Below are 27,156 nucleotides of genomic sequence, written 5' to 3'. Positions count from 1 at the left end.
ATGTGTAGTTAGTTAGATAATGTAGGCCAGCTAGGTATCACTTTTGGCACCGTTTTCAGCTAGCACATGAGAGCCAGTACCAAACATGTCCCAATTACATCATTTCCAAGTTAGATATAGTTACAACAGTTGCCGTTATTGTGGTTGTTAAAATTACAGAATTGTGTCGTCCACTATTAAACTCAAGGAAAACAATGGATAACAATGTAGCTTACGCTATAACACCAAATGAGTGTAAAATCTTTTGAAGGCTGTTATTTTGAGGTATTATAGCAACACCCTTCTGCAATAAACATTCTTAATGCTCACATTCCTACATTTTGAACACTGCAAGTAAGTGAGCGCTTACAAAAGATTCAGATGTGTATGTTCATGGGGTAATGTGATGCATGCAAGGAAATCGTTAGGTTCAACCTGAGCTTTTTGAGCGGCTTCCTGCTCCGACATGAGCCTTTTGTATGAACATCATGAAAGGCTTTTGTCAAAAGTGACAAGCCTTCGTTATTGTTTCCATCTTTCTTTCTCCTGGGCAGATTAGCACTGACACATGATATGGCTAAAATAGTGTAAATTAACCAGAGGAAATTGCAAAGAAATGAAACAAAAGTGAAACCTTTATGCGCTCCATTCATCTGTCCTAGAAAATGTCCGGGAGCAGGTTTTCCATCAAGACCTTAAGTCCGTCTCTGTTCCACTCCCATGCCGATGAGAGTGGAATCCGTAATGACCGTGGGCTCCGGCATCGTTAACATTTCCCTGAAGCGTCGGCCGGCCTCTCTTGGAGACTGCCCCGCATTTTCTGAGCACCGCTCAGGTTGTTGTAGCAACGAGTCGCCCAGAAGTGAATGAAGCAGATGTGCTAGTCATCTATCACTTGACAGCTCCCACTCCCCCAACTGAGCAAGCCATCACTGTGACAGTCGGCCCAACCAGTCTCATCAATTACGCCGGTACCCTGCTATTAGAGCACAAACACTTCTTCTACTCCAACACGTTCAACCACTTCCCAGTCTGCAAAATGGGCCCTCAATTAAGACTGAATAACTTTCCCCTCTCACAGGACAACTCTTTCTTCCGTCCCCATTGTACACAATAGACATAGCGAGATACGATGATTTATCATGATGGTGATATCAGAGTGACCGAGGAGGATTAATAATTAACTTCTGCCTTCAAGTGAAAGCTAAACTAATTATTAAAGCTCAATTGATCACTATTTAATGAGTGATTGGTCATGTTTGTAATGAAAGTTGAATTATTAGATAGAGATTAGCACTAATGCTGCTCTTAATGTAGGGTGCATGATGACTTTTTTGTTGCTCTTGATAAAGAATTTGAGGGGGAGAAAAGTGATTATATTGTGCTGCATAGTTTATACAAGTACTGTGCATAACTCAGAGTATAAGTATAGTAATGATGCTATAACACAATATGAGACTGTCCTGGCTACTCTACCAACCAACATGATACGTAGATTGCGTACCCTATGAAACCTGAAGCTAACATTTTACGGTGAGATTGTTACATTGCTTTAAAGGTAAAGTCAACCTTAAACATTTCTTGACAGTAATATGTTATATGTGACCTCACTAGTCTAAACATGACATTCTGATTAATATTACATTCGTGAAATATGAGTTATGCAGCAAAATCCAGCCGTTTTTATCCATCTCAGGGGGCGGCCATTTTGCCACTTGCTGTCTGCCACTTGAAGATGACATTGCAGTTGCTCAGGGCTCAGGCAACAACTAATCACAGCTCACCTGTTATCTGTAGCTGAGTTGTGATTGGTTGTTACCCGAGACCTGAACAACTGTGATGTTATTTTCACTAAACAGCTAGTGGCAAAATGGCCGCCGTCTGATTTGGTAAAAACTGCTGGATTTTGCTGCTTAACTCATATTCCACTAATGCAATATTAACCAGAATTCCGTATTATCAACAAAATGAAGTCATGCATTGTTGGTGTTATTCTGTTCCTGTATTCCATCAGTAGTAGTCATGAAACGCAGTAAACAACAGACAGACAGAAACAGCTTCTATAACTCACACTACACAACCATGGCAGTGACAGGGGCAAACTTACATAGATCAGCTTTTTACAGACAGGTGTCCGAGCTTAATGTTGAATATTATGCAACAGATATAAATAAGACATCCATACAAAAATAGGCTCTTACAAAATATACTCTATGAACCAATATTTAGCAAAAGTGGAAAATGTTTCCGTGTTCTTGAAGCTCTGACCTAAAAAAAAAAGAAAAAAAAGGGATTCTCGGGACTAGCAGCAAACAGAGGGAAGACACAAGTGGGTCACAAGTTAATATGACTGCTTGATTCCAGGTGGACTCAAATCCAGTGTGTTAACAATTTCTGTTCCCTTAATAAACTAAGCCCTCCCAACATTTAGTTATTTGTGACCCATAACGGACAAAATCAGTAGTTCTTATCCAATAAATTAATATTAATTATCTCCGTTCTATAAAACACAGTATGTTAAATATTCCACATGGCTGAGTTATCCCAAGTGTGAAAGACAGCAGTGTGCACGGCTCAGCCATCACGTGCGCCGTATTCCATTTCGGAGTCTTTGTCGCAAGTCTTTGTGCTTCACTTGCACACAACGTGTGCACGCAATGTGCCGTTTTTTCCCTTGACAGTGTCTGGCCCAACAAACCCAATGTCCACAGCGCCAGTGGCATTTCCAGCACATTCACTACCACGCGCACGTTTAGCACCATCCAATAAATATTCTCATTTGCACGTGTACACCTCTGTCCTCTCACTGCACGTGTTGCACTTCACGTAGCAGCACCACAAGAACTTGCAGTTGCACTGCCACACTCTGGAGTACTGGTGCGTGTTGTAGCCGCGGCCGCAGCACATCAAGTCGCAACCGCTGATGTGCTGCATCATAGTCTTGTTGCACACCCGCCCTTGTGTCCCCAGGCTGCCCGTCACCGTGTCCGCCTCGCAGTAGTTAGGTGACTTGTCAATGTACACCAAGTCTGTATCCATGGGCTTCCGGTACGAATATGGCTTCTTGATCTTCAAGAATTTGGGGCGCTTGTTGCGGCTGGCTTTGACCGGTTCCACGTGCACTGCGTGGGCATATTTCTCTTTGAGAATGTAGCCAAGCTCGCGGAACTTGGGAAGTGTAGTCCAGCAGGTTTTGGTGGTGCAGGAGCCCGACACTCCATGACACTTGCATTCCAGTCGCATGTTCTTCTCCAGGACCTAGAAAGACAAAAAAAATGCTTAGCAACCATGACAATACCCCCATAAAGCGCCCACTTAGCAGCCAAAAAGCACCCCCAAAATGACAGACTGTCGATAATACACAGCGACTCGTGTTCAGTGTTAAATATCCACTGTTCGATCAAAAATGCACTAACACTGTTAGGATAAAAAGTAACACTGTCAGAGTAAATTTCTTTGAATGTTGGGGTGGATGTTGGGTGTAACTTATACTTTCAGTGTTAAATTGACCCCACCCTCATTTCCGGTGAAGGAGAAACTTTCCAATTTTGCAGCGCGCTGTCGACATTTCAGTAACGATACATACTGAACCCACACTTTCTCCTGATGTCAAAATGTGTAGTGTTGTGATGGCCTTGTTAGTAGGGATGTTCCGATCCGATCACGTGATCGGAAATCGGGCTTGATCACGTGGTTGCTGGCTCGATTGGAATCGGATGTTGTCTTCCAATCAGGACTCGGATCAATATATGAGGTTATTTGTTTATAATTTTTTTTTATCAAATCTGGAGTTGTGCGGTGGCACAGAGTGAGACTTCATTTTTCCACACATAGCGTGAGGCATGGCACCACTTTGCTCTAGTGACACTATTTGCATAATGTCATCGAGCGGCGGGGCTAAACAAGTTAGGCATTTGGAAGTAGATGGTAATAAGTTATTCCGGCTGCGGACATGTTTTGTTTCCTCCCTGCGGATCCATCTGAGGCGCCCTGCCTAGCTTAGCCTAGCCTAGTGCCAATCCAGAGGGTGCGACGTCCTTCGCGGGGTCGCCAAATCCCGCCCGGACTGATTGTGCGAGTCCAGACCAGTCAGGATATGCTTTTTAGATTAAAAAAATTTTGCTTGCTTGCTCTTCAAATGCAGCCTTTTGTTTATTGTGAAGTTGGCTTGTTTCGCGCTTTAAAACGGCTACAGTAAGTTGTCAAACATAAGGCTCTTGTGAAAAATTTATATACTGCTTAATAATAGCCCGTTGGGTAACTCATACATGTGCCAAAAAAGGGGGTTTAAATGTTTTACTTAGTTTAACCACTGCTCCACTCACCAGTTAAACAAAAAAAATGTATTTCTTTTTTTGGGGGGTAAGTGTTTTCTTGCTGAGGTATCAGATCGGGATGAGGAATCGGTTGATCTCAAAATGAGTTGACTAGAACTTGGGTCCAAAAATGTGTGATCGAGAAATCCCTACTTGTTAGTGAAGTGTAGTTTGAGTTGAATTTTTAACACTGACACTAGTGCAATACAGTCATAAGTGTTTACCAGTGTAAATTTTAACACTATACAGTGTTGGAGTAACACTGGTTAAGTGTCAGATTTACACTCATTAGCGTGGACACATAGAAACACTTTTCTAGTGTTAAATTTAACACTCTCAGTGTTAATCTAACACTGATTTTGCTGCGTATGCAAATCCGTGACAACATGACAAGCGAGCGGCCTGCAGTTGGAGATTAAATGGAAGCCCATCACATTGCTGCGTTATAGCGTACACACAGAAGCCAAAATAAAGTATCAGATGTCAGCCCCTGTGTGTGTAGTCACCACACAACACACAAATGTCAAGAGTGAGCATTGGAGGCGTAGAGTGACTGGGATTACTGCTAAAGCCCGACCTGATGACAATGAGGAGCGCTATTGGCTAAAAGAGGAATTTTGTTAACAAGCTGAAATGTGAGTGAGTTGCCTCGTGTAATGGCGGGAGTTTTGTATTTGATATGGCAAGTGCTCGCTAACATTAAAACTCCAATTACTTCATAAAGTTGCTGGCTTCAGCGGCCCTAATCCATCAATTGTTGTGTGACCAACACTTGTGACAGCCTTTGTCTGGATGATTGGACCAGGGGAGCTCCTGCTCAGCATCACTGTGTTTGATTAGCATAAATAAAGGAGGGGGGATTGCTATCAAAACAGAGAGCCCCTTTATTAGCAAAAAGAACAAAAAACGCTGCTCAACGTTTCCTGGAAGACAAATTTGCTGTCCAGAAAAGCCAATTTGGATTCACGGCTCTGACGCGCACATAGAAAATGATCCGCTCGGGGCGATTGTGTGCCAGCTCTTTCAGGCGGCGAGGCCATGGACGTGTCGCTTGTGGGAATCAGGCTTTTTTGGCACAGGGAAAGGAAGAGGGGATATGAGTTAACTTGGCCCAAGCTGCTTTTTATTCCTCACCAGGTCCTCTTTGGCTGTTTGGCACGTCACTCCACTTGGTCTTTAACCTCTTAGACCGAATGGAGTCTCATTGTCACCCTGCGCCGGCCTGCTGAAAAGAGCAGGAGAAGGCTATGTTTGTCCTCTTTGTATCCTGTGGCACAATTGTTGTCTGTCTCGGCGCTCTTTGCTGCAAATTCTGTTTGCTTCTTGCAGAAAATGTAAGTGTATCATTATTTTAGTCATGTCTCCGAATGGCACTGAATCAAATGACTGCCAATAATTGAAAGTGAATTGAAAGAGGCCATTGAATTCCACTCATCGCTGCTGTCTTGTAGTGCGCAAACAAGCACAAAGCTTCTGATTTATCATCGTAGAGGGACATTAGAAATGAAGGTAATTGTATAATGCCCAACTGGTGAAGCAAACGACGGACAAGGATAATGTCTTTTTGAACAGTGCCCATGTGTCTCCTGTGCAGCCATCTGGGTTGAAATCAATCCGTCCCACTTTGACAGTTCTTTCCCCTAAAAGCCACCTTCATTCCACTGCTTGTTTGAGTTGGGCAGATCTTTGGCAGACCTCACCTCCGCCACTATTTGACCGAAGTTTCCAGGTCACTGCGATTATCAGCACGCACAAAAAAAAAGAGCAACCACTCTGGCGATGTGTGCAGCTTACCTTGCGTCCCACCTCATTATTATGGAGGTTCATGAGCGTCCTTGCGTTCTGCTTGACCTCCCGGGCATCAATAAAGACTTTGGAAAAGCCCAGGCCGTAGCTGATGTCCGCAGAGCAGCCTCCCCACTTCCATCCTTGGTCCCTGCTGTAGAAACCCTGCTTCTCTTTGTCACAGCTGCAGTCGCTCAGGTTGCCCTGCGTGCAGGCGGCGGTGATGGCGTGGGCCACGCCGGCTGCGATGATGGCGTATGTGAAGGCCGCTTCTTTACTCCCTTAACAAGCGCAGAAGAAAATGCATCAGAGTGAGGAATGTGTTCCTTTTGTTTTTATTTTGCTCCTGGTCGCCCCTTAGTGTAATTCACTGGCGTTTTTATAGTTATATATTTTTATGTATATTACATATAATGTCTCAGCATGACCAAACTCAGAAAACAGGTGAGCCATGATTAGTTTTTACTTGACCCCGGCGGCACATAAAAAATGTTATTGTAAAGAAAATGTTGTCCTTTTAATGCATTATAGTCTTGGACAATATGTTTTAAATGTCCAATCAACTTTGATCTGAAGGAAAAGGAAGGGACAGAAAAGGTCAGAAATGAAGAATTGAAGCCAATAAATGTACAAGATCAACTCAATTAGGTTTTGTTTAGTTGATTTGTACTTGTTTGTGTTGTATTTTATTATTTTAACCACTGAATTCAATTCAGATGAACATAACAATACAACATAAATTTCCATCATGTGTGCATCAATATTTGTACCACTGATATATGGACCACTAAGGCTACTTACACAGTAAATTCTGTAGAGTAAATTTGACTCTTAGAGTGGGGCCAAATAGATTCTGTTTTAGAGTAATATTTACTCTTGGATCGAAGAACGTACTCACAACCTTAAGCTTGGGAAACAGCCGATATCGCTCATGTCAGCTAGGATCTTGGTAACTCCAAGACCAAAAATGATGGTTTTGGTCTCCTCTTGGATATAAGCAAACAGTGGGAGGGGCATAGCTCAGGTGGCAGTGTGGCAGTCTCCCAAGCTGAAGGTCGTGAGTTTATTTCTCAACCCTTGAGTGACTTTTACTTTTTGTTTTTCAGTTCTTTATTTTACTCTCTTCCAAGTGTAAATATTACTCTAAAACTGAGTCTTTTGGTGCCACTCTAAAGAGAGTCAAATTTACTCTAAATAGCGTCAGATTTACGCTACATGTCAGATTTACGTCCTGTGTATTATTCTAACATCACAATCTCTTCAATGTCAAACTACTATACGTATGTTGTTAGTTTTAAAAGAGTGATAAGAGATTATCAATTAACAGTATGTGGGTTGACATCATCGTCTCAGTGACATATTACTGAAGGGCTACAGTGTTTTGAAATCTGACCTGGAAACTGTCCTACCCGTGAACCAAAATGGCTGCTGGCAGTTTAGTCAACAAAGCAGTATGAATACGAGGGCTGTCAGGAAAGGAACAGCTATTGATCCATTCAGAAATGACACATTCTGTGTAAACTCATAAGACGCGAGCGTCTCCATCCTGGCGTTATCTCCACCAAGTCTAGTGAACAAATCATTTACACACGGGGAAATATTGACAATTAACTAAAGGTTAATCTGGCAGGTTGTGACGAACAGTTTTGGGGTAAAATATGAAATGGTGCAAAGAGAAGGAACCTTTTTTTTTCTTTTCTTTTTTAATACTTCAATGGGAAATTAAAAATATGAGCTTGAATGTCTGAAATGCTAACTGGAAGCAGAAGATTATATCCATCAATATTTGTTTGTCCTCCTTCCACCGAGCTCACCACATACAGCTGGCATGTCTTGGCTTTGTGCCACCTTTTTATCTTTGAAAAAAAGGTAGAAAGGGGGTGAAAAAAAACTCATATCGAGTCATAAATTATGTTGACATTTTTACAGACTAAATGGGCCCTGGGCCAAAAAACAAGGTGTGTCGGTGCACTCAGTCACATCTGAGTGCAGTGTTATTCCTTTTTTCTGCAATTCTTGTGCCTTCGTCCTCTTAAAGACACAGTAGGAGCATTTAAAAGATTGTACTGAGGGATGTAAGATATTTAGAAGGCTGAACTGAAATTTAGTAGTGAAAATGTCCCTTTTCTTTCTCCATAAGCTTCCCTCAATAAGGTTATTCTTCAGCCTTTCGGGGCCAATCATGGCAAAGCGATGCACCTTTCAGTATCCACACTCCTTAAGAGAACAATTGCAAGCCACACAGCCCAGCTCAGCTTTGCACCAACAATGGCATCCATTGGGTACCACTTGGCTTCTAGGCTAATCTGATCGGTGAAACAAATCTATTTGATATGCCTGTCCAAGCCGTGGACGCGGTGCCGGCTTTCATGCCAACACCGACACTCTTGATGGGCCAAAACAACTCATTCATAAAAGGACAGCTTGTCAAACGCCAGTGACAGACAGCATGACCGGGATTAGCTTTTCTTTCCACTAGTAGCGGGCAAGATGGCGTCATGGTGCAAGTTAAGTATTGTGTAAAAATGGATTTGGCATTTTTGTGACCTGAGTATCCCCCCCCCCCCCCCCCCCGAAATATTTCTTATGTTAAATTTCTATAGTGACACCAATAATTGGAGATCTCGAGCAATAATAAATGAGTCATCTGGTTTTGCTGTCTGTCTCATATAAAACAGACAACAGCAATTATCCAATCCGAGCGAACTACTTTTTCCCAATATGGTACTTTCCTCACTGTAACTTATACCCGTGGTAACATCTACGTCCCTTACAGTGGGAGCTGCAGCACCCATCAGCAGACGGGATAAAGACCACTGAAACTGTGTCTCAAGAGACTCGGCCTGGGATGAAAAGAAAGGCTGCAACTATTCACAAGAGCTTTGTTACAGTGTTGGCTCCAGATACACGCTGGCTAAAAAGCCTGGAGTGCAGCTGACACTTCCAAAAAGACTTGAACTTACTATCTAAGCAAGCATAAATTAGATTAACATAATAAATAAATAAAAATAAATTCATCCATAAATTCAATTCTAAATTTCGGTTGCAAAGATGAAGTGCACCAGCTACTCATTGCATTTTGATGCTGTCTGCTTCAATTGGCTACAGCCTATACTATTCTTCACTTTCATTGAGCAATGTTATAACCAGAATTTGTTTGATTATACAGCTCAATGCGGTGCTGAACTGCGCATGCACACACAAACACGTGGAAAATAAACAACTTTACGCAAGGCGCGCACAATTGCGCACCGAGTAAACGGATTCTATTTTCTTATTGTTAACAAACATGAACAGATAGCAACATACCCACTTTCAACTCTTTTCCGAAGACGGTCCTCTCGCCCAGGGCCGAGCAATTCCAGCGGCCGTTTTTGAACTGGAACTGACACTCGTTGATGCCCATTTGCGCGCCCTCTCCGATGACGATAATGGCATCGGGGCGACTCTGGCAGATAATCCGCTGTCTCGGGGCCAAACCGGGGATTTTGTTACAGATTATGCTCGCTCCGAGGGCCACCACTGACGAGAAGCCCCTGTGGAGGAAAAAAAAGGTGGACTCAGATGTTTCACCTTGAAGGGGCAGGTGCAATGCAACTTCCAAACTTTTCCCTGATTAATTACCATAACCAAAACAAATTGACAAAACTCATGCATAAACGATTATTGAAACCAACATTACTATAGTTTGAAAAACTACGACTTTGCTGCTAAAAAACTTTAACAGGTGAAAGGAATGCCATTATAGACTACTTCTTCAATATCGTGCAAAACAAATGGTAAAAGGATCCCGATTGCAGTAAATTGCAAATCAGTTGCACAAAGTAAGATTTTCAACACGTAATAACACTCAGGTATTAACCAACAACAGCGTGACGCGTATAAAAAAAACAAGCGCAGCTCACCCAATTTTCAGGTAAACAATTCCCAGACAAAGTAAAACTCTTAAAATCCAGCGTCGAGTTCTCCGACTCATTGCGGCCTCACTGTCATGCAATGACTGCTGGAGCTGAGGTTGAACTCGATTCGCTTAGTCTCCGTTCGATCACAGCACAGGTAACTCCACAGGGAAGTCCACAAGCGGGTAAAACATTGAAGAAGAAAACACTTAAATTGCCAAATCGAGCCAAAATCCCTTTAGGTGGCCCCCCTGTCGCCCGGGCCTGTTGTCATTGCGATGATGATGTCAACACAGGTAAGCTTCAGGTGGGGAACAAGTGCGATGGTGTAGTTCTCACAGTTCTTGTGCTACCAGCAGGTCTCTTCTTTATATCTCGCTCATCTTCGTGGGCGTGGCTGCGGGAGACTTGCATGGGGCCCCACGGAAGAATTCTCTCTCTCTCTCTCTCTCTCTCTCTCTCTCTCTCTCTCTCTCTCTCTCTCTCTCTCTCTCTCTCTCTCTCTCTCTCTCAAAACAGGACGTTCAGGTGTTGGATTCATGTTCAGGGGCCTGATAACAACACATTTGAAATTTGAATGTTGTTCCATGATGGGGGAAAACACTGTGATGACTAACGTTTAATTAACAGTAGGTTAGTTGGCTCAAGTGTTCATCAAAAGAGGCAGCTGCTTCTAGAGCACAGGTGTCAAACTCAAGGCCCGGGGGCCAGATCCAAATAATTTTATGTGGCCTGCCCAAGCAAATTATCGACTTATGTAAAATTGCAAATTGTCTGCACTTTTAAAAACGTTGAGATATTGCAAGCATGTTTTGTTCCCAATTCCGCTTTTATAATAAATGTCATGAAATTAAAGAAACAGGCCTGGCCTCTTGGTCCTGGTCTCTTATTTCAAAAATAGCTATTCGACAATGTGCTGAACAGGATAAGTGGTATGGCATTTAAAGTGGATGGATTTGTAATACGAGGCAATCATACATTGATTTGGGTTCACAGTCAGAAAGACCATCTGAAGGAAACCCTAACTATGATGTGGCCCATGACGAAAATGAGTATGACAGGTCTGCTCTAGAGGTTCTTCCTTAAAAGTATACAGTATTTCGTATTATTGTATGCCTGTAACATTATGTGTGTGCTATGTACAGTTTGAACATTAACACGGCGCTCTAATAAAAGCAAAGAAAATTATGGTTCAATTAAAATGTACAGTGATGCACATACAAGTTAAATAGCAATTCTATCTAAATACAGTACAGTAGATTAAATGCCAATATATTGTACTTAATAGCTGAACTGTCCTTAACAAAAGTTTGACCCAGTGTAAAATTATGCACGGTTTAAATGTTTAATTCAGTGACTTTTTTCTCCCTTCTGATCCCGCAGGGGTCACCAACTTTTTTGAAAATGAGAGCTATACTTGGGGACTGATTATTGCAAAGGGCAACCGGAGTCATACACACTTCTGAAATAACAAATGTGCTTCAATTACCTTGAATTTAAGAAGACACTGACCTACTTAATTATTTCTCACAACAATTATCAACAATAAATACGCAACACTTAATTTCTATATATCCCTGTAAGTATTAACAGATGATCACTTTGCTGGTGATCTATTTTTATTTCCTATTTGCGAATATTGAGGTCTTTGTGGGCTATATGGTACCCGCGGGCTCTATGTTGGTGACCCTTGGACCATAGAGGGAGCCTGCCTATGTCACAATTGGTACATGTACCAAACAAACTTGGCAAGTCACCAGTCTAGAGCAGTGATTCCTAACCAGGATGCCTTGGCACACTAGTGTACCATGAGAGATCATCGGGTGTCATAGGAAATTACCCATCCATCCATCCATCCATCCACCGACCCACCCACCCAATCCATCCAAATGCCCACCCATCAATCCATTATCTGAACCTGAAATTAAAAAATGACAATAACTTGTGTTTGGAATTCTGCCAACAGATATTCCCCAGAAGGTTTACTGTAGATACAAAAAAAAAAAAAAAACCTCACTCAAAAAAACAATTTTTTTTTATTTATAAAAATAAAACTTTTATTTGTATATTTAGATTTTTTTTGTTTAAAGCAATTCAATACTCAGGGTTAAATGTTGAGGGTTCGAATGTGGGCTTCGGCCTTCCTGTGTGGCATTTACATGTTCCCCCAGTGCTTCTGTGTCTTTTCATCAGGTAAATCCGTTTTCCTCTCACATACCAAAAAAATGAAGGCCCAAAATGGTTTACAGGTGCGGATGTGAGTTTGGATGATTGACTGGCAACCCATTCAAGATGCTCCAGCTCACCCATGACCCTATTGTGGTATATAAATGCCACCAAGAATTTTGGGCCGCATTGGAAAAAAAAAAAAAAACATTGCTTTGGGCCCCACTACTTCAATGCTGCAAAATGAAAATAGCACGGCATTTTGAAGCATATATCAGTCACGGGCTCTTAGAGTCGTCATCATTTTTCTCCACCTAACACCGGCCCTCCTTCTGGGGAATTGCCCCCCCCCGCAAACAGAAACCAGGTTCATGAAAAAGGAAAGATGTATCCTTTGTACGACACATAAAATGAATAACAAACACATTAAAAACCAACAAGCCTGGTAGAAGGGGGATCCATTAGGGAGACTTCCAAATTCAGACTTCATACTTTTAACCAGGGGCGTAGCTAGCAATTTCTCTTTGGGGTGGCCATGGTGACTCAACACCTCAGCAAAGGGTGGCCGTGCGTGCATGTGTGAGTCATTCTCTATAATAGGCAGTGAAATTAAATTCACACATATCCAGAATAATGCGCATCACACTCATAAGCAGAAACAAGTCTAAATAAACGGCAACATTTTACTGAGCTTAATTTGATAGATGCTTTTTTATTTTTTATTTTTTTATTTTTCAACACTGTTAGGCTTTTGTGTAGTATCTCATAGTTAACTTCTATCTCGGCATTGATTTGCTAGCTAACAGCCAATCAGAGTGAGTGCGTGATTACTGACACATTAATTGAAATGTCAAGCAGGACCAGTTATGTATGGGCCCATGTCAGTATTTCGGGGCCCTCTCCAGCTTGGGGCCTGAGGAAATTGCCTGGGTTGCCTGCCTTGTTGAGCCGTCTCTGGGTCTCTTCTCTTACAGCGTTAATTTCCCCAAACAGAATTAGCAGGGCACCATCATTTGTGCCAACAAGCCTAATCACACAGAACACATAATACTGTACACCAGTACCACCAGTGGCCCACCGTGGAGAGCAGGGAAATGAAGATAGAGAGATAAGTCAGGATCTAAGTCAGATAAGGACAGACAAACATTTGTCAAGTCGGGCTTATTCATACACAACGATTTCCCAATTGGATCTCGGCTGAGAAAAAGTAACAAGCTCTTTTTTTCCACCACAGCACCTCACGAGGAATGAAGATCATAATGTTGTATTTATGGTCAAATGTTTGGTTACAGAACATCATAATATGATGATGATACCAAATCTTCGCAATTTTGGTCGGTATGAAGATGTTTGCAAAACACTACAATTCCAACTCGCTAAGGAGGTGTGTACAAGACTGAGCCGGTGGGTGGCAGATCAACTATGTCATATTCTAGAAGTGACGTAGTAAATCACTTCTCGTCCAATGAGAGGACAGCCAAATCGTGTTTATACCAGTGTTTCACCTGAAGATGGCGCCAAAAAGACACGTTTTGCCCCAAATTCAAGCTTTCATCAATATTAACCTCTTTTTTTTTTGACAGAGAAACCATTTGCTCCTTTATTCCTCTATATGTATGCTGCAACAGTGTGAGATTCAGGTCGCTTGCTAATTGGATATATTTCCGTTTTAGACCACACCAAGGAGTTTGTGGCTGGGCTGACCTCTGTGTTGACCACACACATAAGAACTGTTTTGAACATGCTTAACATTCAAGCTTGTTGGCTTGACTGCTTTCCAAACAGAACCAGGGGAAATCACTCCGAACACACCGCACACCACAGGATAATCACTCAGGATCTTCTTTGATAAAATTGTCTCAATGGTCGATATGTACAGAGTTAAATAGTCTCATACACTCCTCTTTTCAAATGTTCTTCTCAGTTTTACTTGCAAATTCTGTTGTTGTTCGACATTTTGTCTTTATTGTACTTTGAGCATTCAGCAATTGTAGCACTACCTTTTATTATTTATTTATTCATTTATTTTAAAAGACTTCCCCCTAACACACACATATATATACACATGTTAACTACCGTACCACTGGTTATTGAGTGGGTTTTTTATTTTTTTGGGCTTTGAGATGAATCCCACCCAGTTTGTTTATTCACTTTCTCAAACCCGCAAAAACACAGACTATTTCACCATTTCTAATCTCATGAAGTAAACTCACATTTGGTATGTTTAATCTGGTTTATCTTTTATTTGCAAGTGTACTTATAATTGTGTCCACGGTATGTCTCCTTTGTATGGCCTTCCCTTTGTATCCCTTTATGATGGCGACACCTAGTGGCAGGATATCTGTCATGCAGGCTGCGCGCCACCTCCCTGAACTAATTTCTTCCTGTTTTTCCTTCACATGAAAAAGTAGATCGTCAATATGGACCCTCAACACTTGATAGGCGACTGTCTCATTCATATATTTACATATTTAAACGAGGAAGATCTGATAAGGACCTCGGTCGTGTGTACGGTAAGGAGTGTCCAACATGCGGAAGTAGCTTTGACGACCAAAACACTCAAGTCAATTGTTTTCCAGGACTGGCACAATGCTGCCGAGACCCCGTGGTTATGGAGGTAAGTTTCTGTGTGGGTAAATATATTTGTAGTGACCACAGAAGCGTTAAATGTTTCCTCTTATCAGGAGGATGTGCTTGCAGCGATGGGGCTTTTGTAGCCAGGCAGTGTTGGGGAGCCCCCACGTCAAACACTCATGGAAGAGATACTTCCTGCGACGATCCCATTTGGAGACGAAGATGAAGGAAGGTCGAACTGGGGGCTACACTTGCAAAAGTCTCCGTGGCCACACAGGTCTGTGAAGTCTAAAGCCAGTTTATGTTGGAGGTTGTAAAAGTATACTCAGACTCTGCCGAAGTAGAAGTGCAGGAGGAAAAAGTATATCTGGTAAAAGTAGAAGTTGTTGGCATCATGGGGGAGCCACCTTGACAACCTACACAACTCGTTTGTCTTCCATTAGGGCAAATAGTGGGCTTGGTCTACCTGCAGGGAAGCTCTCCTGTGGGTCCTGACCTCTGGGACACACCGATCACAATCTGCAGTGCTTCTACTGATGGTACAGTCCGGGCATGGAACATCCAGAATGTCAGTGGACAATCTCCAGAACTCATCACATAAATATCACTAATAATTACATGCATAGTATTTATTTTCCGTTTGGCAGATTGAAATAGACATATTGCACTTATTTACTTACTCAAGGATGTCAGAATGAGGGGAATGTTCTGCAGTGTTGTTTCAGGTGGCTGTCTCATACTAAACGGCTCCTTGTGTGGCCCAGTTTCCTTTTGTAGTTTGTAATTGGTATTAAAACACGATACACTGGTCCTACACGCCTAGTCCTTACGGACAAAGTAGGCTTATGACGGAGTTCTGTTCCTCCAACAGCTTCACAATCTGGAATTGTAAGTCAGAACATGCTGCCGACTATCTATTTTCATACAATAAAAAAGAAAAAGAAAAAAACACCTCTAGGTCATAAATATAAAACAGCAAATGAAAAACTATTAAGTGCAGCAATAAATGAACATGTCTTCCCTTCCCCATAACCCTGAAATGTTGCATGTATGCTCTTGCTCTATAATACCAGGCCTTATTTCAAGGTATCGATACTTGCAATGGCCACCTTCTTGTGGCTGTTTTATGATCAGGAATTAGAAATTAGAATAAAAAATTGCCATTGCAATTTTACGGAAAATTATTCAGATATGTATCTTTAACTCTTTCACTGCCATTGACGGCTTTAGACGTAAAAAAAAATAATTTAAACTATTTCTATTAGTTTAACATTTTTTCCACTTTTGTTAACAAAAGTATGAAAGCCTAGAAAAACGTTTTTAATGTACATTTAGAACAGATATAAAATTTGTGATTATTCATGAGTTAACTATTGAAGTCATGCGATTAATTGCAATTAAAACTAAACTGTAATTAATCGCATGACTTCAATAGTTAACTCACGATTAATCACAAATTTTATATCTGGTCTAAAAGTTCAATATTTTTTTCCCCTAGGCTTTCATACTCTTGTTAACAAAAGTGGAGGGAAAAAATCAAACTAATAGAAATAGTTAAAATGATTTTTTGACGTCTATAGCCGTCAATGGCAGTGAATGAGTTAAAATGATCTGTTATTGTTTTTTTGAGGGGAAATTTTATGTATCAAAAGTACTAGTGGAATCTGTATCATTGGCTACTACTTGAGCTGGTATTGGTCGGAAAGAAAACAAATGGTATGGAACATCCCTATCATCTCAGGGTCAACTCCTGTGGTGCACTGTGAAGCAGAGTCCTTTAACTAGCATCGTAAGTGACGAGCAGCGCGAGTTTGTCATCACAGCAGACTCTGCCGGCCAGATTAAAGTCTGGCAAGGTCAGACTGGCCAGGAGGTGGCGTCCTATTCTGCAGCATCCACACACTGTACATTGCTACAGTATCATAAGGACAATGATTGGTTTTTATCTGTAAGTAGCCTCCTTTTTTTTTTGGCATGTTTGAACACTCCAATTGTAATTTACACACTAGTAGTTTGTGTATCCCTGCTCATGTTTTTTGTAAAGGTTGGAACAAGTCAGGGGTCACTGTGCACACTCGCTGGAACAGCTTTGACTGAAAAATCCAGAATAATGGTATGTGACAGCTTTAATGTCAACATACTCCTGGTTTCACCTGACAAGACCTGGATCACAGCTGGCTCCAAGGATAATGTTGATTTAAGTCTAAAGGTATGTCTTGTTTGGTTGGAAAGTGACTTAATTGTGTTTGAGAAATTACTGTGAGGAAATACTAATAATGATTTTTTTCATTTCTGGGTCACTGGCAGGTGATTTATGCCGATAGTTTGACCTCGCCATGTGAGGACGAAGACCCACTGTGCCAGTTAGTGCCGGTCACTGGGTGCCAGGCTGCCGTCTTTATCCCCACGCAGTCTGCCAGACTGGCCATGGTCCACTGCAAGCAGGGCACTAACAACAAAGCACTCACTGTCTTCGATGTCAGCATTAAAAAGTCAAAATACAAGTCCCAGATCCAAGGTGAGAAAGGACAAACTGGGTAAAACAAGTACCTGCATTAGGGGTCACGCATCAGGGGTCACATTCGGTGTGTGTCATACATAAAGATTAGGGGCATTTCTTAGCTCATTCACTGCCATTGACGGCTATAGACGACAAAAATTCATTTGAACTAGTTCTATTAGTTTAACATGTTTTTCCACTTTTGTTAACAAGAGTATGAAAACCTAGAATGTTTTATTGTACATTTAGAACATATATAAAATGTGTGATTAATTGTGAGTTCACTATTGAAGTCATGCGATTAATGACAATTAAAAAATAATTATCGCCTGACACGATTTTTAAAAAGAACTAGGGGCGTCATGCGATTAAATTTTTTAACTGTAATTAATCACAATTTCACTAGTTAATTCACGATGAATCACAAATTTTAAATGTTCTAAATGTACAATACTTTTTTTCTAGGTTTTCATACTCAAGTTTAAAAAAATGTTAAACTAATGGAAATAGTTCAAATGAATTTTTGACATCTAAAGCCATTAATGGAAGTAAATGAGTTAATAGCAATTATTCAGTAAAATTATCTTTGATAAGAATATGTGTCTGATGCCTGTTTAAATGTAAGTATGTCTAGAAATAGAGAAATAACGGAATTTAAAAGAAAGAAAGAAAAGCTTTTCCTTTTAGTCCAACAGGTCGAGTCCTTTCCCTTGACACTGAATCACACGTCCTCCAACATTCTTCTTGAGGCGAAGGACAGCAACTCCATTGTGATGGCAGCTGATCACCATCTCTGGGTGTATTCTCTGAAAGGCGCCTTGCTCGCAAGCTTTAACGAGCACATGATGCCAATTACTTCTATATGTGTGGTAAAAATTATTATTTTTTAATAACTAAAGCTTTTATTTGCACTAAATACAGATTTTAGAGTACCAATTGTCCAGTATTGAGCTAACTTCAAACTGAAGGAAATGTTGGCAATGACAATCATGATCAAAAAGTTTGAATGAAAACAATAACTGAAGGTCGCAATATAGTGATAGTTTGAATTAACTCATTCACTGCCATTGACGGCTATAGACGTCAAAAATTTATTTGAACTATTTCTAGTTTAACATTTTTTCCCACTTATGTTAACAAAAGTATAAAAACCTAGATTTGTTTTTGTATTAGAACAGATATAAAATTTGTGATTAATCGTGATGTAACTAGTGAAGTCATGCGATTAATTACGTTGAAAAGTTGTAATCTCCAGATGCCCCTAATTTTCTGTTCTAAATGTACCAAAAAAATCTAGGTTTTCAAACTCTTGTTGACAAAATTGGAAAAAAAATGTTAAACTAATAAAAATTGTTAAAATGATTTTTTGACGTCTATAAATGGCAGTGAATGAGTTAAGTACTGTATTTAAAATGGTCACTAATGATGGCGTCATCGTACAGGACAGCTTTCGTGTGGTGACAGCATCTCGGGACCTTTCCTTGCGTGTGCTGACCTGGAAACATGACAGGGAACTCGGGTTGACCTTGGACAGTCGATACCACTTATTGGGAGGTTCTCACACTATGTCCAGGTGCGTTCCGACATTTAGATATCCATGTGCCATGAAAAATTTGCCGGATTTGTTTGCTTTGTTTCCTGTGCTTGTAGAGGGTTCAGCCTCGTCTCCTGTGACTACTCCAGCATTGTTGGTTCGGTTGAAGGGAAGGATGGCAAAGATGTTTTAAAAGCTTATACCTTCACCTCCTGACTGCACCAAAAAGTGCCAATGTGACTTTTGAACAGACTCCGAAAAAAGAGGAATATTTGTTTATCCTTCACTGTAAATTATGCATGGTTTTATTATGACATATTTTCGTTATTTACAAAAGGATAACATTGTTACCCTAAAGGCATTGATATACTCTAATGTGCACTACAACAAACCTGTGCAGGTATATTGATACACGACTAGTTCTGGAGCTGAATGTGATCAGTCTTAAGGCATAATATTGCATAAAAAAAACAAAACTGTTCTTCATTGAGTTACCTCCGTTTGGAGCTGAAGGAATGCTAGAACAGTACATTATCACTATTTGTACTCATCTCACAACATCACATAAGAATGAAAGAATAAATATGTTCATCATAAGGCACAAAGTGTCCCGTCCATATGTACTATGTTATCTACACTGAAGATAAAGGAGACTTTGACTGTTCTTCTGCTTTGGTGGCAACACACCTCATGTCCTCAAGGGCACACCGCAGGACTCCAGTCATGGACTCATACACTTGGCTTCCATTGGTGGAATTGCTTTCCATCTGTTAGAAGGTGAACCTCATATGACATTGTTGACAAAGAATTTAGACTATAATGTGGAAAGGACAGATATTCTTACCCAAGTAAAAGCCTTGATAGTACGATTTAAAAATGCATGTTGGACCTCTTCTGGTACTGTCAGTAACTGAGCCATACAGTCCAGTATGCACATTAATGTTTCTTTGGGTGCCTGTGTACACGTGGAGCAAATACCGTATGAGTGGCTGACAATAACCAAATGCGAGCAGATTCCCCGCCCCCCCAATTGTGGTTGAATAGCAAGATTTTTACCTGGCCAAGTGTGTTGAGGACAGCTTGAGCATCCGTGTTTTCAGGCTTCAGGGCCATGGCATCCTGGAGACAGATGACCGGTTCCTTCAGCTGCTCCAACCACGCCCACATCAGACCTGTGAGGATGAAGGGATCTCGCTCCATGCACAGCCTTTCCCATGCGCCGCCTTGATTCAGCTCAACCTGCAAGCACACATATTGATGCGCACGTGTTGCGTAATCCTAATTTGTTACAGTGCTCAGATGAGCAGTGGGCATTCCTGACAATGCCATTGAGGACTGACTATGTCAGGGGTCAGCATCTTTTCCTGTCAAAAGAGCCATTTTAGGCCAAATAAATAACACGAAAATCTGTCTGGCGCTGCTAAACCTTTGAACATTGCTATGAATGAAACAGTATGGACATTATGGTCTTTTTTTTTTTTTGCCTCTCTTCCTTTTCATAGCTTTTTTTTTCTACCAGTTTAGCTATAATTTTTCTGACATGGCAATTTGAGGGTAATTTTTGGAATTCCTTTTGTTTTTGGATATTTTATAGTTTTTAAAGTTTTGGTTTTCTGACTTTAAAAATACACTTTGATTTTTTGGGGGGGGCAATTGTGTGTGCATTATGATCATTTTGGGGATTTTTTTTTTTTTTTTTACATAATCTTTTAGTTACTTTTTGAATGTTTTTTCTGCCTATGGTAATTTTCTGCCTTTCATCTTTTGCTTTTGGACATTTTATGGTTACTTTCAAAAAGGTCTGACTTTTTGGGCAGTTTTGTGTACATTACATGGTAATTTTCTGCTATTTTTGGACATTTCAGTTTTTAAAGTTTTTCTTTTCTGACTTCTTAAAAATTATTTTCCTGACTTTTTTTGTTTTTGTTTTGTTTTTTTACAATTTTGTGTACATTATGATAAATTTGGGGATTTCTTTTGTTTTTTGACATCTTATAGTTAGTTTTTGAATGTTTTTTCTGCCTATGGTAATTTTCTTTTTTTTAGTGGACATTTTACAGTTACTTTTTGAAAGTTTTATTTTCTGACTTTTTGTTGTTGTTGCAAATTTGTGTACATTACATGGTAATTTTCTGCTCTTTTTGGACATTTTATGGTCACTTTTTAGGTTTTTTTTTTTTTTAAAAACTTGTTCGTCTACCTTTATCCTTTGTCTCTTTTTGACAATTTACAAATTTGGGCTATGACAAAAAAAACAAACATTCATTTTTAAACTAAATCCTTAAATTCAGTCAAATCATATTTTATCAAACAAATGTAAAAAAAATGATACCAATTTTTTTTAGCGATCCACAGGGAAGCCCACACAAGAGGGACTAAAGAGCCACATGTGGCTCCAGGGCTGCAGGTTGCAGACCCCCAGATTATAGGATGCAAAACCAGCTAATGCATGCCATTGTTGTATATAAATCTTATCAAAATAGACTGGTTGGGTCACTCACCTGCCATGTCAACACTTTGTTCCTATGCTCTTCCGCCCCATCCTGAAAAAGGTCCACTGCTAAAGCCTGTGCCACCAGCAGCCTCCTGGCCTCCAGTGACAACTCAGACTGCAGGGTGATGTACGGAACCTCTGACTGTTCCTCATCTCGACACTGAGACGTCCTCCCGTTTTCTGCCAACTCTTCCCTCTGCTCAGCCTTCAATCTGGAGAGCATGCTCCCTTTTTGGAGTGGACCGTTGTATCCGAAGGACCCACTGCGTTGGATGGAGCCCTGCTTTACTTTCTTCAACAAAATGGACCCATCCCTTTTGTCATTTTTGACTTGCCAGAGTGATCCTGTGGAGCTTTGGGAGATGTCAGATGTGTTACTATTCCAACTCTTCCACTGGGTTGCAGGTTGACCGGATTCAGATGGGGAAACGGGCCGGGCCACATTACCCTGCGAGAGCGAGCCCAAGGGTTGCGTAAGGAGGTTGAGCTGCGATCCCAGACGTCTTAGATCGGACTCACTGTAACTAAGACTCTTGCGATGGTAGAAGATGGGTGGTTCATGAAAATGTCTTGGTATGGTGAGGGAACCTGGCAAGCGGGGCTCCTTTGTGCAAAGTTGAGGTCCGAGTTTTTCAATGATGCTCAGGGTCATCTCAATATCATGGATGTCCGGCGCCTCCAAAATGTCCTCCTCGATCACTTCTCGATTCTCCGCAATATCCAACAGCAGCCGGGACACAAGTTGGACAATCTTTGGCAGGTATCTCAGTTCTTTACGCTCAAGGCCGTGTAGGATGTGTCTCTGGCGATTGAGGTACTGGGTCAAGTTGACAGGTTGTGATCGGGGCTCAGTGGAAGAAAACACACTCCGTAAAGGGACGAGGAACTGGACAAACTCACGGACGCAGCTCAGCTGACTGCGCGTTTGGATGGAACCAGGGCGTTTTGCCCTAACATACAAGATCGCTTGATTGGCTGTCATCCTGGTGGCGTAGGCCAAAAAACATGCCATTAACACACCTAAGAAATGGAGACAAACTTTGTTGTGACATTGCGCCATGGTGAAAGGCCAGATACTTTAGTGAACACTTCAGGTGCAGATCTTACCTGTTCTGCCAAGACCTGCATGACAGTGCACAGCTATCTTCCCCTCCTGCAGTGCAAAGGCCATAACTTTCACAATGTCCAGAACCGAAGTAAGGTTGGCCACTCCATAGTCACTCCAACCAAAGTTGTAGAAATAAACTGAAATCATATGCGGTGACATTTGAGTAGCATTATAGACTCACCAAAATGAATTAAGCACCTACTGTTATTTTCCATAAAGGCCTCTGGATGGTAGGAGAAACCGCTCTCTGGCTCGAGAGGGTTTCCACAGCTTGCATGCTCACCAGGTATCTGGAGATTGATCACCGTTTTAATGCCATTCCTTCAAATGAACACAAGACTCCGGGTCAGCAAGAAGTGTGAGCTCATACTGCCTGCTGAGAGACCTTGGAACAAATTTGTATATACCTTCGGAATTGCTCAATAATGTTATACTTTTCCATGACTTCAGTCGAGGGTCTGGACATCGCAAGAAGATGTTCAGTCACCCTAAAAGCATATGCAGACATGAAATACCATGACAACTAAACAAAGCCATTTTGCTTACTAAGCTGGAAGGTAGACGTATACCATGATGAGTAGAGGCCTTTAATCGCCTGTTGGTCATCACGCCAGAAATTCGGGCTGTCATACTTGCAGTTTTGACCTCCACAGCCGATAGAACATTGCATATGTGCTGGGATGACATAGCGAATCGCCTCTCCAATGATAGTGTAATTTGCCCTGGGAGCTCGAACTACAAAGGATTCACAACAGAGAAGAAGGCACTATAGTAGTTAATTATTAGTACTAGTTAAACTATACATCATTTCCAGAAATAGAGCAGAAGAGTTTAATCGCAAACACCTGAATGATTAAGCTCATAAGTAGCAAATGCTCATTCAGTGGTGTCTAATCTTTGGCATTACACGCCTATTAGTAAAAATAGCTATCCCTATGGCACATTATAATTAATACATTACAATTTAGCCTTTAGGGAACATACAATTGCCCCGGAGTAAATACAACAACTTACTGAATTCCATCAGAGCCCCTCCATGGGACCTTTCATGGAGCGCCATATGAACCTCCCGTTAGGGTGATGTCCAAAGTCATAGCAGAGCCTGAACATACAAATCTACAAGTTTGAGCCAAAATGAAATTACAGGATCGCTAGTTATCAAAATCTAATCCATGCAACATATTTAACTGTTGTTTGTGCATAAAATCAGTTTTCAAGACAATTACATTAAACATGAATCCATTAACAATTAAATAGGAAAAGGGGAAAAAAATATTTACCTGTAAGTGACTCTCAGGTGAGTACCATCTCAGAGCTCAAATGCCCCACAGCTGCCACAATTTGTGACATCAACCTCCCCAGCTCTGACGTTATCGCTCTCTCTTTGGATCCGTGGAAAGTCAATCCTTTGGCCTCCGCTTGATTTGATTCGCCTCAGATTATTTGTGTGTGTCAAGGCGGGGCCGTCCACTTGGATATTGTGATCTCTCACAACCTCTACCTCGTCAGGATGGCAAGTCCAGCGCAGAAATAAGGGAAATTAAAAACAGGTTGGTTGGGAAAGTAGGAAACATGCATGCTGTGTAAAGAAACAGGTTGCTCAGGTTCTTCCTCTTATTCTGAGACTAGAGTGGGATAGAGTTGGGCTATTCCTGTCTCCTCTGGGATTAGCCTACTAATCTTATTACTGTACCAGTATAAAATAAAGCACCCACTACTCAACAAAAATCATACTGTCTATGATTACATCAGCTTTTTCTTTTACTGCTGTTGTCTTGCTAATATATTATTTTGTGAAATTAATAATGGTACATCATTTATAAAAACAGAGACAATTTATATGGCCAGAATATGTCCATGTCATGTGTTTTTTATGGGGTTGGGAAATTTCTGCTACCAATATACAGTGATGTTCTACAAATTAGAGGCACGTTAGTGACACACCCAGAAGATAAAATCGGATTTGTTTACCCAACGTCTTACAAAAGCTGGTTATGTTTAGTTTAGCCCAAAGAGATCAGTTTATGATGTTTACCATTTGGGACACCCCCCTAAAGCCTTTAAGCTCGATGCAAAGTAAAAGCTGCCCGCCATCTCATTTAGACCAGAATCTACAAAGGTCTGCTGCACATCATAAATTACATACTCCATATTAACATCAGGCCACAAAAGGAAACTTACTCTTTAACATAACATATATCACATTAGATATGCAAATCCTAGCATTTCTCTAACCTGCATTATAGCCAAGAAAGCGTGAAATACTTAAATTCTAATGAATGAATTAGTAAACAGACCTTTTTGAAACGGTCCGGGAGATGGAGCTCAAAGATCTATATCTATCACTATCTATACTACCTACCTAGACACAGTACGCGCTGAATCGTACGTCAACCTCACCGCCATATTGCATGTGGCAATGTGGAGCGAACGAAGATAAATGCTAAATCCCATTTCTTGATTTGCAACCTCCTCAGTCCCCCGTCCTCGGTCCTCGCTGATCGGTTTGCATGTTAGATCCTCCATTCAAAGATCCCATCAAGGGATCGACGAAAACAACAGGAGTCAGGAGCGCAGAGAGTAGCGTTTCGAGGAGTAATCAGACGTTCGCTCCTCGATGTTGTCATTTCATGGAGACGTCGATTGAAGATGACGTCACGCCTTTTGAAAAAAAAACAATCGTCTCCATAGCTGATGCATAACGCAGCACAAGTCCACTTTATGGGGGTTTACATTTAAAGTCAAGTATGAGTCATCGTTACTCTTCACATCTATGCATATGTAGCGCCAATCGTGTGTGGCCTATATTAGCCTTTCACCACTCCGCAGCTCATATTTGTGGGGACTCGTAAATACTGTATGTACACATGTGCAGACACTTTTGGGGGCAAATGCTCAAGCCCCAAAAAGGCACTTATCACAAAATTATTCATAAAATTAAGAAAGAAAAACACACACACACATATATATATATATATATATATATATATATATATATATATAAAACTGATATTATATATATATGTATAGTAGTATAGTATAGTATATTTAGTTAAACACAAATCTAATCAAACACAGTTACTCAAATGATCAAATTAAATAAATAAATATATGACATTAAAAAAAATCATAACACCGTAAGGAGCTCCATCACTTGGTTAATAATAATAGTAATAATAATGATAATAATAAATCTGACATTTGACCTTACTCTGTTCTGTCTTGATCAATGGCAAGCAGGAGAAGATCAGAGGGCCCTGAGAAACCAGGACTTTACTTTAAATGCTAAATCCATTTATTAAGCCTTTTTGTATGTTGCTTTGAATGAGCATTACATTTAGCCTTCGACATATGTTAGTTTGCAACGTTAATTACTCAGTTGTAAACTGTTCAAATATGCTTGGATGAAAATGTCTCCTTGACACACAGGACATAGTTTAGGACAGTCTGCTGTATAGGGTTAGGGTTGACCTTACTGTAAGAGCTACCGTACTTGATATTGTACTGTAAAGTGATTTTAGTCATGATTTATTTACTTCAGGGTTTCACATCAAAATAATTAAGATTTGTATTTAAAATAAAACAAGTGACTCCTCTTGTATGTAATCATGTGTTACGATGATCCAAGGAGCTCAACTGTTGGGGGCTTTATGACCCTGGCAGGGTGACCCAGGGCAAATAGGTCCTCTGTGAGGGACCAGACAAAACATGGCTCTGAAGCCCGAATGAAGAATAAAATATTTGTAATACGTCATGTCCATCAGATCTCACCGAGAACATGGTTTAACAGCCTGACACGCCTGCACCCATGAGTCCCAGCCGGGCACAGCCTGAAACAATGATGGGTCTCCCTCCCCATGGGCTCACCATCTGTAGGAGGCCAGTCAGCTGGGCGGCGGTGAGTGGGCATAAGATGTTCTGACTAGATACAACAATCGACATAGTTTGGATTCATGATTACCCTCCACTTTGACTTAGGATCCAGCCAAATAATAACAACCCCAACACAAGCATAAGTTTTTAAACATAAGGCTTCCATCTTGTCACCCTACACGATAGCCCAGATACTGTACATGCTTATATGAGGATGGGAGATTGCACGGCTTCTTGGGAGTGTTATAGTGTTGGTAGCAGTAAACAATCGTGAAAACCTTACATACATTGGTTGGTGCGAACCCATATCTTAAACAGGCTATAATAGGTGTAACCATGTAAATATGTATTATCCGATTAAAAGTGGCATACGCTTTTTTGTGTCTATTAGTTCGCTAACATATAAGTGTGCGTCTGAATGGGTGAATGAGGCACATTAATTTATATACACTGCACATATACTTGCATTAGTTTATGAGCAGATCTGCCACATCCAATATGGCGTACGCACTGACGTAAGTTCAAGGATCCTCTGTAATCATCTCCCTTAGGAGAAATGTTTCTTGCAGTAAGGGACAGCTGCATACATCAACATCGCATATAAACACCACAAAGACCACATATAGATTTTTACATTATTGCAAAACGCCGTCCTCACCCACTCATGCAGTGACAGTCACACCTCATCGTTCATGTTGATTAACAGAGGAACAAATATGTTTTCGTATCTGTTGTTTACCTAATATCGTAGCAACGGACCAACCCCATCAAGGCAACGCCTTATGAACATGTGTTCAATATTTCATTAACGTCATATCGTATTTAACGGGTTCAAGTAATTTCCAACAGATGGCAGCAGACAGCCATATGTCTGTCTTGAGCCGTTAATCCCTTGCTGCTTGACAACAACCGCTGACAGATATTTCCG

General features: G+C 40.9%; 3 protein-coding genes across 9 annotated transcripts; 1 reads left to right on the top strand and 2 right to left on the bottom strand.

Moving 5' to 3' along the window:
* Window positions 1-1,949: 1,949 nt before the first annotated feature.
* On the bottom strand, window positions 1,950-10,303 carry wnt7ab (wingless-type MMTV integration site family, member 7Ab). The gene is made up of 4 exons (XM_077547831.1): window positions 9,986-10,303; window positions 9,390-9,616; window positions 6,090-6,361; window positions 1,950-3,237 (listed from the first exon to the last, which is right to left on the bottom strand). The coding sequence occupies exons 1-4, from the start codon at window positions 10,054-10,056 to the stop codon at window positions 2,755-2,757; spliced, it is 1,053 nt and encodes a 350-aa protein (XP_077403957.1). The 5' UTR covers window positions 10,057-10,303; the 3' UTR covers window positions 1,950-2,754.
* A 4,155-nt stretch (window positions 10,304-14,458) lies between these two features.
* On the top strand, window positions 14,459-19,137 carry fbxw12 (F-box and WD repeat domain containing 12). The gene is made up of 10 exons (XM_077547818.1): window positions 14,459-14,658; window positions 14,725-14,762; window positions 14,830-14,996; window positions 15,163-15,287; window positions 16,461-16,667; window positions 16,764-16,928; window positions 17,027-17,237; window positions 17,907-18,088; window positions 18,662-18,792; window positions 18,870-19,137. The coding sequence occupies exons 1-10, from the start codon at window positions 14,566-14,568 to the stop codon at window positions 18,967-18,969; spliced, it is 1,419 nt and encodes a 472-aa protein (XP_077403944.1). The 5' UTR covers window positions 14,459-14,565; the 3' UTR covers window positions 18,970-19,137.
* ptpdc1b (protein tyrosine phosphatase domain containing 1b) lies at window positions 19,036-27,043 on the bottom strand. Of its 7 annotated transcripts, none has more exons than XM_077547779.1 (13): window positions 26,887-27,042; window positions 26,127-26,807; window positions 24,653-25,016; window positions 23,636-23,852; window positions 23,370-23,457; window positions 22,925-23,090; window positions 22,763-22,843; window positions 22,558-22,676; window positions 22,355-22,492; window positions 21,255-22,267; window positions 19,810-19,992; window positions 19,598-19,708; window positions 19,036-19,520 (listed from the first exon to the last, which is right to left on the bottom strand). In XM_077547779.1, the coding sequence occupies exons 5-13, from the start codon at window positions 23,413-23,415 to the stop codon at window positions 19,386-19,388; spliced, it is 1,992 nt and encodes a 663-aa protein (XP_077403905.1). In that variant the 5' UTR covers window positions 23,416-23,457; window positions 23,636-23,852; window positions 24,653-25,016; window positions 26,127-26,807; window positions 26,887-27,042; the 3' UTR covers window positions 19,036-19,385. The 7 variants fall into 7 exon arrangements, with proteins under 7 accessions (XP_077403905.1, XP_077403912.1, XP_077403881.1 ...); XM_077547786.1 differs by having other exon boundaries at window positions 24,718-25,016; XM_077547755.1 differs by having other exon boundaries at window positions 23,636-25,016; window positions 26,127-26,273; window positions 26,691-26,807.
* Between the last annotated feature and the right edge of the window lie 113 nt (window positions 27,044-27,156).

Source organism: Vanacampus margaritifer, chromosome 1, assembly GCF_051991255.1.
Source record: "Vanacampus margaritifer isolate UIUO_Vmar chromosome 1, RoL_Vmar_1.0, whole genome shotgun sequence".
Lineage (NCBI taxonomy): Eukaryota > Metazoa > Chordata > Actinopteri > Syngnathiformes > Syngnathidae > Vanacampus > Vanacampus margaritifer.
The sequence above is the reverse complement of the archived record's forward strand: the minus strand, read 5'-3'. Positions and strand labels throughout refer to the sequence as shown.